Source organism: Tachysurus fulvidraco, chromosome 1 (genome assembly GCF_022655615.1).
Source record: "Tachysurus fulvidraco isolate hzauxx_2018 chromosome 1, HZAU_PFXX_2.0, whole genome shotgun sequence".
In the NCBI taxonomy this organism is placed as follows: domain Eukaryota; kingdom Metazoa; phylum Chordata; class Actinopteri; order Siluriformes; family Bagridae; genus Tachysurus; species Tachysurus fulvidraco.
In genome coordinates, this window is record NC_062518.1 from 27,258,713 (window position 1) to 27,274,604 (window position 15,892).

Sequence of the window (15,892 nt, forward strand, 5' to 3'; positions counted from 1 at the left end):
CATCCCATGCTCATGTGTATGGCTGACCTGTGCACTGTATTGATGATATACAGCTGAATGCAAAAGTTTACACAAAATATGGAAATTGTCAAAATTTGTACCACTAAAAAAATCAAGATGTCATCTATCTATCTATCTATCTATCTATCTATCTATCTATCTATCTATCTATCTATCTATCTATCTATCTATATTTCTGATATATATATAATAGGGGTGTTTTTGTATATACAGTTTTTTTGTATATACATACCGCAGCATCCCATTCTCATGTGTATGGCTGACCTGTGTATATATACATATATAAACTGTAAGCCATTTAAATAAAGGCAGTGCGACCAAATAAAAATAAAGCAGTTCCCTGCCAAAATGTCACTTCAGGCACCAAATGTTTAGTCAGCAGCAGCAATATCTGTGACAATGGAGACAGATGACCATCCCTCGTACAATTTATGAGATGTCTTCAATTTCAAGCGCTTCAAAGGATACCAGCGAGATAATGATCCAGGGATAAAGGGAGCTGATTTACATTGAGGGTGCTGGAATTTTACCCAGCATACATGTTATCATGTTATGATGTCATGTTATATCTATTTATTATTATTATTATTATTATCTTTATTTTTTAATTTTTTATTATTATTATAGCTGTTACCTTTCTGTATACTGTGTTGATAATCTGAAGATTACATCGCATTACTTACATGATTAGTCAATATAATTATGGAAAAACACATTCCTTAGCTATACAATGTTGTCAGATTAGTTCTGTCTTTTACATTGTAGACATGTAAAAGAGAAATGTAGACAGTAATTATTCAGTAGTTTTTCATCAGACTGCATAAATTACTTTTTTTTTTTTTACTTTTACAGAAATAAATTGTTTCTACAGTAGCAGTGTGACAAAAAGTCAGTGTGTTTGTGGTCTTTTGTCCAGTAACCCAGTCCAGTATTTGGTGTGTAGCAAAATACTATTATGTTGAGTGTTATTCTGTCACTGCAGTATTATTCTGTCACAGCAGAGTGTTATTCTGTCACAGCAGTGTGTTATTCTGTTACAGAAGAGTGTTATTCTATAAAAGAAGTGTTAGTGTCACAGAAGAGAGTTAATCAGTCACAGAAGAGAGTTATTCTGTTACAGCAGTGTTATTCTGTCAAAGCAGAGAGTTATTCTGTCACAGAAGAGTGTTATTCTGTTACAGAAGAGTGTTATTCTGTTACAGAAGAGTGTTATTCTGTTACAGAAGAGTGTTATTCTGTTACAGAAGAGTGTGATTCTGTTACAGAAGAGTGTTATTCTTTCACTGCAGTGTTATTCTGTTACAGCAGAGTGTTATTCTGTTACAGAAGAGTGTTATTCTGTCAAAGAAGTGTTATTGTCACAATAGAGTTAATCAGTCGCATCGTGTTATTCTGTCACAGCAGAGTGTTATACTGTCACAGAAGAGTGTTATACTGTCAAAGCAGATTGTTATACTGTTACAGAAGTGTTAATCTGTTACAGAAGAATGTTATTCTGTTAAAGAAGAGTGTTATTCTGTTACAGAAGAGTGTGATTCTGTTACAGAAGAGTGTTATTCTTTCACTGCAGTGTTATTCTGTTACAGCAGAGTGTTATTCTGTTACAGAAGAGTGTTATTCTGTCAAAGAAGTGTTATTGTCACAATAGAGTTAATCAGTCGCATCGTGTTATTCTGTCACAGCAGAGTGTTATACTGTCACAGAAGAGTGTTATACTGTCAAAGCAGATTGTTATACTGTTACAGAAGTGTTAATCTGTTACAGAAGAATGTTATTCTGTTAAAGAAGAGTGTTATTCTGTTACAGCAGAGTGTTATTCTGTCACAGAAGAGTGTTATACTATCACAGAAGAATGTTATACTGCTAAAGCAGAGTGTTATTCTGTTACAGAAGAGTGTTTTTCTGTGAAAGCAGTCTTATTCTGTTAAAAAGACTGTTATTCTGTTACAGCAGAGTGTTATTCTGTCAAAGAGTGTTATTCTGTTAAAGCAGAGTTATTGTGTTATAGAAGAGTGCTATTGTATATGAAGCTTTTAGTTGGTTTATAATACACATTGACTGAGTCTGTATATGTAGCTACACAGCAATTAATATGAGACAAGGTCTCAAATGGTTTTTGAGAGATTTTTAAACAATAAAATACACTTTTATTTTGCTTTTCAAGGCTTTATTTACACTGTGTTTTCTTTTCATATGCAGAGTGACATTTGACCATCAATATTGCAAAAAGATATAAACAGACAGCGTATAACCTTCAAAGCCTTTTGCTTTATATAGACTGCCATAGAAATGAAGCACATCCATATAATACTAGTGTAGCTTAAAATCCTGCTACGGAGTATGTTAGAAGTCATTACACTTCTACAATGTGCTGGCTTTCTTATGTAATCATCTCCAAGAGTTTTCCTTTCAGTACTATTACAATGAATACATTTAAGCAAAAAAAATAAAATAAAACGTTACGTCTCCTAGCTGAGCTGTTGCTCAAGATTTTTCTCAGTCATAGCGAGATGACCCATAGGTAACAATAATGTTTAAACAGGAAATAACATGGACACACGAATAACACAAACAGGTAACATTTTAAAGCAGTAAAGGCACATGCTAGTTTTCTGTATGAATATGGTGACATTTAAAGCATTTTATCTCAAACCATGTTCACCTTTTCAATGGTTTTCTAAAGAAAACAGAGTAAGTGGTTTATTAAAACTGTCTAAATGTGCTGAGAGTTTTAGCTAAGAGTTTCAGATCTGATGCTACTCAAATCACCACACTGTTTATTATGACTGATATATCAGATGTTTATTATTACTGCTAACTGGTCAGCAGCTTTATCGTGTCTGTGTGCGTATGATGTAGTGAGGTTGTGCATGCTTTGGAGTAAAATGCTTTAGGATGCATACTGGTCTTATCACGGCCCCTTCAGCTTGCGTATACAGTATATATATTTCTACTCTTTCTTTTCAGCCTCATCCTCTGGTATGTAGACGCTGACGGTAAACTCGCCAGCCTCAGTGCCGTACTTGTTCTTCACCAGCAGGGCGTACTTGCCTGAGTCAGACGAACTGACTGCTGCGATGTTGATGCTGGCAAACCTGCCGTGCTCTAGCTTAAGTGTGATGTGGTCATCAGGAACCAGCTGTTTGTCATTTTTCAGCCAGCTGACTTCAGGCAGAGGATCGCCCCACACGTTGCCGGTGAGGTTCAAAGACTGAACAGGAAAAGAATATAAGAATCCTGAATACCAACATCACACACAGAATTACGGTATATATTATGGAAAAATAATCGATAGCAGAGCGATGCGATCCTAAGTTGATTCTTTTCCAATTTTATTGCAGCAATTTGCCAATAACACATTTATATGCTGCATCCAACATACCAGTCGCTGAAAATAAGCTGTTACTCTAGGAACAGTAATGTCTGCTTCGATATAAACTTGTGATTAGAACTACAGCTGTTCATAGAAAACTAACCACACCTTCTGACCAATCAGAGCTGTTGTACAAATAACATCATTCAAAAAAACTCTTTTGCTTCTGTAATAGTCTAAACAAAACAAATTTAGGATGAGGTACAATGGAATAATGAGATAATTTGATAATGAGGTTTGGTTTTCTGGCATCCTGGGTACTTGGGGATATATTACCTTGCCCTCCTGGATAGTAACCACGTCTGGCAGACCTCCAATCACACGCGCTCGGTCTGTGGAATGAAAAAATAAGCAGTCGGTAAACAAACCTCTTGGAAATCAATGTACAGTCTGAAGGAATTTCTTACTCCTGGCCCTCGATGTCATTATATTTTCAAACATGAATACATGAAGTGAGGTCACAGCACAGACTATAGGCTCTAAACATTCCCAAGACATTCAGACAGGAGACGCATCTCTTCCTGCGTCGCTACTATATACGCATCCTACACAAGTAGGTAAGGAAATGGCTTGAAATAGCATCCACATGCTTTCAGAAACAAGCTGTCTGCAGGAAAGAACACAACTATGACAGCAGAGACAATCACTTACTTCTCTCTGCAATAGCTGCAGCCCTGAGGAAGGAAATGGATAAGCACACTGTTAGTGAAGGCTTTAAATAGCATCAGAGCCTGTTAAGGTGATACGGTCGGTGTCAGAAAAAGCCTGAGCCGATTATGTCATAAGGATGTACTCAGATGTTATTTTCTATTTTAGGACTTTAGTAGGAGTTTTTTTCTTCTTCTTGTCAAAACAACAATTCCTATAAGTATATATGTATATATATAAAATTTGTGAATGATATCTGAAAGTAGGACACAGGTCATTTATTGTATCATAATTAACTTACTTCAGCCTCTGGAACTCTGAATAGGCTTCTTCCCATACTTGAATAGAATAGAGTAGATATTGTTAAACACAAATATTTTATCGTTGAAGAAAATATTTATTTGAAAAAAAAAAGTAGACTAATAATAACCTCCAGTCTAAAACTGACAGTTCAATCACACTGAGACACATAGCAATGTAGCTACACAATGCTTGAAACTCCCGAGGCCTTTACCTTGGCCGGTGAGGTCAAGAACTCTTCTGACGCTGCCTTCGCCGGCGAAGATGTCGATGGCATACTTGCCCTTGTCTTTGTCTGTGGGCTCATTGATTTTCAGCCACAGCTGCTCTCCTGTGACTCCACATTGCACTCTGTCTGAGTATGAAATCTTGCCATCTCTGAATGGGCACAAATGAGTATGAGTCAGAGGACACTGTCGAGGCACCCGATCAAACTCATACAGATGAATAACTGCTACAGCTGACATACAGGGGAAAAAACACCCTGCCAGCATTTAGGGATGTGCAGAAACTTCATTGTGTGCTTCGCCTTTCATGTAGTGGATTGTAAATGCACGACACAATCCGCTTTATCAAATTCACCCCGAGAGAGAGACTTTCGCTGGCCTTTTGTTCCCTCAAAGTGCTGTGCTCTCAAAAGACACACCTGACTGCACATTTGTGGATCTATTGCGGTGGAGATAAAAGCTGTCTAGAGGCAAATTTCATATGACCTGAGAGAAGTTAGCAATTCATATTCTGGGGATTTATTTAAACATTTCCTGTTTATGGCCGGTTCGGTCATGCATTATGTAGCACAACAGCCTCACACCTTCAGGGTCCTCAGTTTGATCCTGAGCTTTCTGTGGGAGTTCTACTGGTTCACATGGGTCTTCTTGTTTCCCAAAAACATGTCGGGAGGTGGACCGATGATAGTAAATTACACAATAAATGTGTGAATGTGTGTTTTCTGATAAACTGCCATCCCATTTACTGTCTCATTTCCACTACTCCCAGTATAGGATGTGGATACAGTACTGTGCATCCCTGATCAGCCAGAAATCAGAAGTGGTTACTAAAGATGAATATTCACTTCCATTGTTTGAAAGATTCATCTTGAGACAAACTGCAATGATGTGAATTCTTTTATCTTTTAGTGTCAAGCTGCATATTACACAGACCATCAGCACATTATATGGAACTCAACACTGTCTGCAAGCAGATTATTACTGGGAAACGCAGCCTGTCTGCATTCTAACTCTCACAGCAACATTTTCACATACAAAAGAGCCAGATAGATGAAAGCGAATTTTTAAAAAAAACCTACTTGTGAAACCAGCCAACAGGGAGCTCCTCGGTGTGATACACGACAAACGAATAGAGGATGATTCCATGCTCGGTGCTCTGAACCTTCAATTCGGTAGATGAGTGTGCTGTGACAAAAAAGAAAACAAAAGAGAATTAGTATGACACAGCGATGTGTGACGAATTAAAAGAAAAACAGCATGGTGCTTAGTCAGTTTGATTTGTTCTTAGATATGGCATGATCAATGTGCACTTTCAAGCACGAAAAAAAAAACCTCAACCCTATTTACTGAGACCTTTCCCACAGACCTAAATTCAGACATCAGTTTAGCCTGTGCTCTGATTGAAACACAGCCAGTTTAGCAGTCTTTGAGCCTGAATATTGAGCCCCAGTATTAAAGCCTGCTTCAAAGTCACTGCAAAGTCCTTTTGCCATTCTGATCCAAAAATCGACCTCATCTGGGCCTGCTAAGCATTTTTAAACATGCTTTTAAGCACGGTGGGAAATAAATAGTTCTGTTATATCATGCAGTACTCCTTTAACACTCATTTAATCAGGGTGTTCCTTTCATTTGTCACATTAACATCAGGGAGCAGAAAAAAAAGTACTCACCTATAACTCTGAACATTTCATTCAACACGGCTTTATAACCTTCAGGGAAGAGTCAAATTTACACGTTAGCCCAGATCCAGCATTTCAGAAACACATACTGTAAGATTCATACTTTACATGAATAGAATAATAGCAGTTATAAAACACTTCTACCTGCTTCTGTCAGATCCAACAAAGTCTTATCCTTTCCTCTCTCGTCATACAGTTTCACCTGATACACACCTGCGTCCTTCTTTGAAAGCTGTATGGAGAAATATAGAAGTCGTCAGAGAAAGAAAAGAGCATCGCTAGGGACAGCACAGCGCAGATACGACATAGGTTTGAATACGAAAACGGAACAAAACAGTCACATATATCCGAAAAGGCAAGCTTTTCTCCTGCCACGGATGCTGCAGGCACACATGGACGCCATAGAACTACAGTAGGAGACGACGGCGACAAAGATAAAACCACATAAAACCACATCACATGAAACTCGGCGATAACTTAGAAAGGAAAAAGCTGCAAACTTTGGGCTTCTTCGGGGTTCCTTCAGCAGCAGGTTTCTTTTTCACTTCTTTTTCATTCTTTTTAACAAGCTGTAAATTAGACAGATATTGAAGTTAATGCCAATAGCAGTCTGGAAGTGCGGCGTGGGAGGCTCACCTCCACAGACCCACACACATCAGCGTTAATCGTCTCTGGCATGGTTTACCGTTTACAAGAAATGAATGGGAATCTAGACGTTCTCAGAATCATGTTGTGACACAGAGAACGGTTTATTTGGCTATTTGTGTGCCGTCAGAAGTATTTCAGAAAAATATTTATAGGGTATAGCCCTGAAGTGCAATAAAAACGTGATATAAAGTTGAAAATAAAAAATGTTCCATTCTTAATGAGTCGGTGTTGTAAAATGAGCAGATTTTAACCAGATGAAGCCTGTAGCAAAGCTTCCAGCAAAGCTCACCCTACTGTACATTTTCCCCCACAATGCCTTGCAGCTGCCTGACCTTGCCGATGTTGAAGGACAGCACAGCATCTGCAATGGCAATTTTCTGAGCATCTTCGTCATCCTCCGCAATCTCGATTCCATCCTTAAACCAGGTTATCTCCGTTTCAGCTTTGATATTTCCTACCTGAAGAGATGAGAGTAGGAGAAGGAGGGGAATCGAGGGGAAGAAGCGGAGATAAAATATTAATCCGACTGACCTTGGAGAGGGAGAAAAAAATCATTAAATCTTGCACAACCTCACCCTGCATTTTAGGTACACGTTACATTCTTGGGTGACCTCAAAACTGAGGTATTCCACAAAGTGAGGACCTGGATGTGAGAATCGACAGGGTGACATTGTTGAAAAAGTCGATGGTTAAGAAGTTATTCAGCATTGAAATGCTACGTGGAGTACCTTGTCTCCTGACCCACTCGGCTCGCTCAAACTCAGACTTCTTCTGAAGCTCGGTGAACTCTGTATTGTGAAAACAAAATGTCTGGATTTATACATCTGGCACATTTATTTTACTAGCGAGACATAAGTAGCATTATGTATGGACCCTGAGGAAAATGCTATCTACCCTCTTCTATATACACGTGCTCTAACACGCCCACAACCGTATAGTGTTTCTGTGACTGACAGGAAAGCAAAACCTCCCATCCTTCTCTTCCTCACAGCATGGATGGTTTTGCTCTCTTGGACACCCAGTTGTTAGTTTTCTTCCTTTTTCACTAATGGGTTGAAATCCTTTCTTGAGGTTGAGATACATGCAAAATAGTAACAATACTGTAGCTTTCAGAACTATAGTAAAAATTGTAATTGTATAGTAAAAAAAACAAACTTTTTAAAAATCGTGATCTCTGCCGAATGGAGTGGCGTTTGTTTGATTTTTGCGTTTTTGTTTGATTCGATCAGATATCGAATTTAATTTCAGACGTTGGTTTGAAATTCGGATCAGATGCACTCCTCCTGATCTATAATACCAGCAGTGACCTATAAATACCATTAATTTACCTGGAAGAGGTAGCACAAAGCTGCGGTATCGCTCTATAAGATGGACTACGTAAGAACAGTCGTTAGAGTTTAGCCGATAATGGACTCGGAGCTAAATGTGATACAGTGGCACCCAATAATGGAGCACCATGATCAATCAGTAAAGCCTGATAAAGTTCAATCAGCAGTTAAGGGAATGCTGTGTATGCTAACGGATGTCCTGAACTAAGCCACTAATAATACTCCCGTGAGAGCTGCACGCTTTTGTACGATCTTTTCCTGCCCTCTAGAGGACATGTCTGACTACACAGAGTGGTTTCTGAAGAAGGTTTTGACAGGATGAAAAGTTACAGGTACATTTTTACTATTACTACCTTTTCCAATGAGCACCAAACTGGTGCGACCGGTAGCTTTGCCATCGACGAGGTTAAAAGTGAACGTTCCTTCATCGGTGATTTCCAAAGAGTCCATGAACATCTCGATGATGCCGGTTTTGGTGTCAAAATTCATGGTGTATTTCTGAGGAATTAGGATCATGAGTGGATCAGGGTGTGACAGAAAAAAAAACCATGAAAAAAAACAAGTCTAGTCACATACCTTTCCTTGAGTAATGATGTTATCATTGAAAACATACTCCACTTGGCATTTAGAGGTAAACTTAGCAACCTGTGCCCAGAAACGCACACGTCCTTTTTCCTGTAGCTCAACAGACATTTCGGTCTTGAAAGGAATAACTGCAAGGAAAACATTAGGGTTATAAGTATTGCTGCATGCCAACTTTGTTGTTTTTGTTATTGTTCTGTACTTACTGGGGAACTTGTGGTCATGGCTGATGTCCAACAAGCGCCTCAGACCTATAGAATATTTGAAAAATGCTTTCCGTTACTTCGCGTACTGTACGTCATACTGTATTTTTTACTTTAAATACAATCTGCACCGCTTTATCAAGCAAGTTACATACAAGGCTTTGATGTGTGCATGCATGTCCTTCACTTGTTATGGTTTAAAAGAAGACATGACGCATTAGCTTCTGGAAAATATTATGAGAAGGAGATAGAATATCTCCATCATTAACCAGAGAGTCGGAGAGAGTGACTCACCCTCCTCTGTCAGTGTGTAGCTGGCAGAAATGCCATCAGTGTTGGTGACAACACAGGAGTAGATGCCCAGGTCCTCCAGTGAAGGATCATTAAAGATGGCTCTGGATCTGAGGACACATCAACTGTGATGAGTGGCAGGAAGACACTGTTATAGTGTACATCGCATAAATTGTGCAAGGTGCTTGCCGAAGAAACCTTTTTTAAAATTTCAGTAACACTAATTAGCCTTTTTCTTTTCTTCAAAGGTTAAACGACACCAATGAATTTGGCTTATTATTTCCCTTTCTGCACCCGTTCCTCGTTGTTTTCTCTCTCCCTACTTCGCCTACCACTTTCATCCTGTCACGGTTTTCGCAGCACATCTGGCAAAACAAAGGTGACACACGTCTCTTCTGGATTCCCGACAGCCTGCCACTATTCATCCTCACACTCTCGCCCACGCAGCATTGTCCGACGGCCCAAAAGAACAGCTAAATGTCTACCGTGTGCCACGTGACTAAACCTTTCTCCAAAGAACAAAGGGACTATAGATCTTCCCGAGAACACGAAGCCAGATAAACAACACGAGGTGTGAAAAAAAAAGGAAACAACTAAAGCGAAAACTTACTTTCCCTTGACTGTTTCCACAGTGAGACGGGATGTATCAGTGAGAGCTTTGTAGTTCTTTGACCACACAAACTGAGAACTTTCAGTCATCTCGGAGCACTCGAAGATCAGCGAGATCACGCCGTCGTCATCCACATCCACCACAATCTCGTTAGTGCCTGAGGAGTCATGAAAACGGCATTTTAAAACCAATCATGGGAAACGTGATAAAAGAGATAGATCGGTTTATTCAATTGCTTTATTTACCGGGCCGAGTCTGCGCGATGACGGGGGCTGTAGCTTCAGAGGGTCCACCAACACCTGCGATGTTCTTAGCATGGACACGCAGTGTGTAGGAGGCACCTTCCTTTAGGCCAGATATCTGGGTCACAGAAAGGTTTCTAGTATTAATAACACACATCATAACAGCCTTCATAACAGTCTATGCAACAGTTATTTAATATTCCATGCAGTAGAAACTGTCTCTAATGTGGTACACACTCATTAGCTATATGTGTATTGGTCTGTGGCTACCTAAAGATCCCCACAACCATGATTTGTATTTGAATTACTGGAATTGTAATAGTATTTTTACATCTCTGGAACATTTCTGGAACGTTTCTGGAATGTTTCTGGATGTGTCGGGTTGTATACTTCTATATATTCAGATGCTGACTCTCTGATTGTCTGATCTGTGATGTTCCTACGCCATCACATGGCCAAAACCAAGAAGAGCACTTACACACAGTTCTACAAGGTTTAAAGCAGTGGTCCCCAACCTTTTTTTCGCCGCAGACCGGTCAATGTTTGATAATTTTACCACGGCCCGCTGGGGGTGGGGGGTCCAGTTTATCCCGTTGTTTTGTTTTGGTTGCTGTCACTGCAGAAAACCCCGCTTCACACAGATAGCATGTCGGAAATGGCGATAGGGATTTAAGTGCTGTGGTGGCAATCTCAGGGTATTCCGTCAAGACTTTAATCCAGAACACCGGCAGAGTTTCTAACTGTCTAACGACGTCTGTTTCGTACTCATTTTTGCTAATTTGTGGGTTAAATTTGAGCAAACACAATATACACGTACACCAAGCACTGTTAAACATAAGAAAGTACCGGTGAACAGAGACAAGAGCGATATATTGCGCATGTGCGGTATTGGTGCGGCTTTAGGTGACGTCTCTCAGCTCCCGTCCATGGAAAGTCGCACAACCTCTCGTCCATGGAAAGTCGCACAAACCCGAGAGAAATACACCACAGTAAATAGAATGGAAATAATTTAATGTTCCTTGGGCGGCCCGGTACCATTTGGTCCAAGGACCGGTACCGGTCTGCGGCCCGGGGGTTGGGGACCACTGGTTTAAAGGACCAAAGAAAAAAGAATCAGATTAATTTACAAATGTAAGTGACTTAACAAACCGTACTGAATTATTCAGCAAATGCCTTTTACCTAAAGCGATGACACACAGACAGATATGGAAAATGCCGATAATCGGAATGCTTTCACGTTATAATTCTTTCAAATTTAGTAGTTTTCCTTTTAGCATGTTTGGTAAAAGAAGCTGTGCATTTTCTAAAGGAATCAGATCATATACTTCTGATCGAGAAACATATGTCAGTTTCAGACCTACAAATGAAATCTTCATCACGACTGTTAGTTCCTCTCAAGGTTTCTTCCTTTACCGTCTAAGGGAGATTTTCCTTGCCACTGCTGCCTGAGTCACCTCAGAACATTGTGAACTAAATATATCTAATAATAATCTTGAATTTTGTATTCTATTAATCTTTCTATTATTCTTTATAATAACCTTTTGTCCTATGTTTATGTTCTGTAAAGCTGCTTTGAGACGATGTCGATTGTAAAAAGCGGCATACAAATAAATTTGAATTGAATTGAGTTGAATCTTTCCAGCCTAACCTGCAGGTATGTATTATTGGTGGATCTATCCTGAACGCCTATCCATTTGCCATTCCCCTCCTTGATGTCCACGTAGTAGCCGGTGATGGGGCTGCGGCCGGTGAACGTGGGAGGCTCCCAAAGCAGCACCAGTGAATCCTTTCTCACCTCCAGCATGTGAAGCCCATGAGGAGGGCCTGCGTTACACCGACAAAAAAGACAAGAACTTAACAATGCTGATTTACAGCACGTACTAAAAGGGTAGTGTGATAATTAAACACAGAATAAAGATTAGTCGGGACTTGGGGATGTCATCTGATCACACGCTATACGCTTGTAAATGGAGACACCTGAAGGCCATTTTCCATTTATCACAATCTTCACACACACATGTATTAATTACTATAGATCTGAAAGACTTTTTAAAACTATATACAGAGCAATCAATAAAGGATTATTGTGTTAATGCTAAGTGATTGATACTAGCTATAAACCATCACAAGCTCAATAGAGACAGTCTGTGAATCATTTGACTGACATGAAACGGTGACCTGTAGGTGACTAGGTGCTGATTTTATCCAGCATCATCACACAGGAGAGTTTGGTTCGGCTGAATAATTTACCTGGCAATGCAACAGTCCACTCCTTACACTCAAAGGCAACACTGGTGATGCAGGACTCGCTAATACCAGCCTGGTTAACTGCACGAACCTGGAACTGGTACAATACGTTCTCCTTCAGGTTCTCTACCTGAACACACACAGGGAGAGAGGGAAAGTCATTTAAAAGTCGTAAATTCCGTGCAGAATAAGCATGTTTTATTCCAACTTAGAAACGAAAACCTAACACTGCATTGGAAAGATTTAACAATTCCAATAAATGTATTATTCTGAATCAGCTGAATGGTTTCAGGCATATCTGTGTGTAAAGTGGGAGAGTGTACACCAGGGCTGTTTTTAGCATTAGTGACACACTATTTGCCACCACCACCACCACCACCAGCACCACCACCAGCACTCCAAGCATACTCTCAAGCTGAAAACCCCAATTGGCATCTGTGAAACCATGAGCCATGCTAAGAGCCATACACTCACTAAATACATACATATAAAATCCTGCATTCCTGCAGAGCTCCCAAATGGCTCCTAAGTGACTGCATATACCACTTGAGATGGCAATAGCACAACACACACACACACACACACACACACACACACACACACACACACACACACACACACACACACACACACACAGACACACACATACAGACACACAAACACACACACATAGACACACACACACAGACAGACACAAACACACACAGGCACACACACAGACACACACACACACACAAACACACACAGATACACACACAGACACACACACAAACACACACACATAGACACACACACAGACAGACACAAACACACACAGGCACACACACAGACACACACAGACACACACACAGACACACACAGACACACACACACACAAACACAGACACACACACAGACACACACAAACACACACACATAGACACACACAGACAGACACAAACACACACAGGCACACACACAGACACACACAGACACACACAAACACACACAGAGACACACATAGACACACACAGAGACACACATAGACACACACACACACACACAAACAGACACACACACAAACACACAGACACACACACAGACACACACAGACATACACACATAGACACACACAAACACACAAAGACACACACACACACACAGACACACACAGACACACACACACACACCACACACACACACACACACACATACACACACACACACAGACACACACACACACACACACAGACACACACAGACACACACACACAGACACACACAAACACACAGAGACACACATAGACACACACACACACACACAAACAGACACACACACACAAACACACAGACACACACACACAGACACACACACAGACATACACACATAGACACACACAAACACACAAAGACACACACACACACACAGACACACACAGACACACACACACACACCACACACACACACACACACACACACACACACACACACACACACACTCACACACACACAGACTCTCTCTTTTTAGCAAATTTATTGCTATATCCTCTTCTTGCCTCTCTGTGCCTGAGAGCCTTCTATTCCAAGCTTTACAGAGCTTTCCTCTTTTTAAACAGTTTTATATCACATTGTATTAAATCACAGGTTATGACTTTATTAATTGTTTCTCAATACTTAGTGGATTATCCTGATTAGTGATTGATCTGGTGACAGAGAGGAGAACTACTCCCCATTATTCTTATTCTCACAGAAACCTTAACATGGTGAAAAAGATTCATTTACTGGAAATTTACATTTTTGGAAACATTATTAGTACTGAACATGTAGTAATAGTAGTATTTAAATCTAAAGAATAAAACACTGTCTAACCGTAAGTGTAAGTGTGTAAGTGTGTGTAATGTTCTCCTAAATAGATTCATTTTTAAAAATGCATTCTTTATTTAAAATGTTAATATTTAATACGGATTCAAGTTGTCTGGCAATGTAGATCTCATTACAGCTCTAATCCATAAACAGACCTGTGGGACCCTCTGCAGGCCAACAGAGCCATACACACACACACACACACACACACACACACACACACACACACACACACACACACACACACACACACACACACACACACACACAAACACACAAACACACACACACACACACACACACAGATTTTCTTTGCTTTGTAATGTAGGCGGTGGATCAATCCCAGTAGAACCCAAACACTGGAAAACTCCTCGTTCCCTCAATTTACACTAATAATCCCACTGAGGTCAAGAATGCCTTTTCTTCTCACAAGTACATATTGTACATATTAGAAATTTCATTTGTAGTGCTGATGTCTACAATTCAAATACTTTCTTTTAATCATTCAGCATCTCTAAAAGGTTGTTGGGAAATCCACATGCTGCTCCTACTCTGATACGAGTGTGTGCTGATTGAACTTTCTTTTCTTTCTTTTTATGCTCTGTAAAGCTGCTTTGAGACAATGTCTATTGTAAAAAGCGCTATACAAATAAACTTGAATTGAATTGAATTGAATTCAGACTGTACTATAATAATGAAGGATTTGAATGTATCTGCTCGATTTATCTGACATGAAATAAACTTTCATACAGGGCCGTCCTCATTCTTAGGCGTTTACCTTATAGCTAGTTCCAGTCACAGCCTTGGTGTTGATCTCGTGCCACTTGCTCACAACGCTGCCCTTAACGGTCCTGTAGTCCAGGTAGTAGCCCCTGATATCGGCTCCACCGGTTTTAGCAGGAGCCTGCCAGTTCAACACCATGGTGTCACGAACACGCTCCACCATAGTGAGAGCAGAAGGAGGAGACGGTACCTCTGCACAGAGAACAGCTCAGGTTAATATCCCAGATTTATGCTGTGTTGAGACTCAATTCACACAATATTATCCATCCTGTGTAATACTATGAAAATCATGTGCGAAATGATGCTGTTGCTCTTAAACAATACCTTTTACATCGGTAAAATCAGTACATTTTTACACAGTTAAGTAAGAAAATTGATCTTAAATTATTCAGCTGAGATCCATCACTACAAATTTCCAGCACTGCTCCAAATAGAAACCGTTCTAAAGTGCACTGATAATACCTTGTAAAACCTTAAAACCATCCATGACGGTACACTGAAACATTCTCTGCAGATATTGTTTTATTAAGGATCTAAAAAAAAAAAAAGCCACACATTACCTGTTGTGCATTTTGAATATGCTGGATTAACAGTTAATAAGAGAGATGACTTTCCGACAGTACATTCAGTACCGATCATGCTTCTACTCACTCTGCTCTCCCCCCCACCGCCAGGACTCTGGGAATGCTCTGGACCCTCATCCTCAAGTTCAACACACCGCATGCCCTAAAGTCATTTACAAAACACAGCAAGAGACACACAGCATGGACATACTGCATTGCAGAGTGACACGCTGTCACACGCTCCAAGAGGCTCGTGCCATTCACTCTCTGAATTCAAGGCAGGTTAGTAAGAAAAACACACAAG

The 15,892-nt window shown here is 40.0% G+C and overlaps 1 protein-coding gene across 1 annotated transcript in view; it reads right to left on the bottom strand.

Moving 5' to 3' along the window:
• Window positions 1-2,203: 2,203 nt before the first annotated feature.
• The window catches only part of myom1a (myomesin 1a (skelemin)), a 32,839-nt gene continuing 19,150 nt past the window's right edge, over window positions 2,204-15,892 (bottom strand). Inside the window, exons 20-39 of the mRNA XM_047818412.1 lie at window positions 15,021-15,217; window positions 12,403-12,529; window positions 11,801-11,976; window positions 10,156-10,270; window positions 9,911-10,067; window positions 9,304-9,410; window positions 9,013-9,057; window positions 8,801-8,937; window positions 8,578-8,722; window positions 7,625-7,684; window positions 7,472-7,539; window positions 7,229-7,354; window positions 6,393-6,480; window positions 6,240-6,278; window positions 5,649-5,754; window positions 4,557-4,720; window positions 4,344-4,380; window positions 4,046-4,068; window positions 3,671-3,726; window positions 2,204-3,232 (exon numbers count right to left, since the gene is read on the bottom strand). Of these exons, the coding sequence (XP_047674368.1) occupies window positions 2,972-3,232; window positions 3,671-3,726; window positions 4,046-4,068; window positions 4,344-4,380; window positions 4,557-4,720; window positions 5,649-5,754; window positions 6,240-6,278; window positions 6,393-6,480; window positions 7,229-7,354; window positions 7,472-7,539; window positions 7,625-7,684; window positions 8,578-8,722; window positions 8,801-8,937; window positions 9,013-9,057; window positions 9,304-9,410; window positions 9,911-10,067; window positions 10,156-10,270; window positions 11,801-11,976; window positions 12,403-12,529; window positions 15,021-15,217 (2,234 nt within the window). The 3' untranslated portion in view covers window positions 2,204-2,971. The remainder of the gene's footprint in view (window positions 3,233-3,670; window positions 3,727-4,045; window positions 4,069-4,343; window positions 4,381-4,556; window positions 4,721-5,648; window positions 5,755-6,239; window positions 6,279-6,392; window positions 6,481-7,228; window positions 7,355-7,471; window positions 7,540-7,624; window positions 7,685-8,577; window positions 8,723-8,800; window positions 8,938-9,012; window positions 9,058-9,303; window positions 9,411-9,910; window positions 10,068-10,155; window positions 10,271-11,800; window positions 11,977-12,402; window positions 12,530-15,020; window positions 15,218-15,892) is intronic.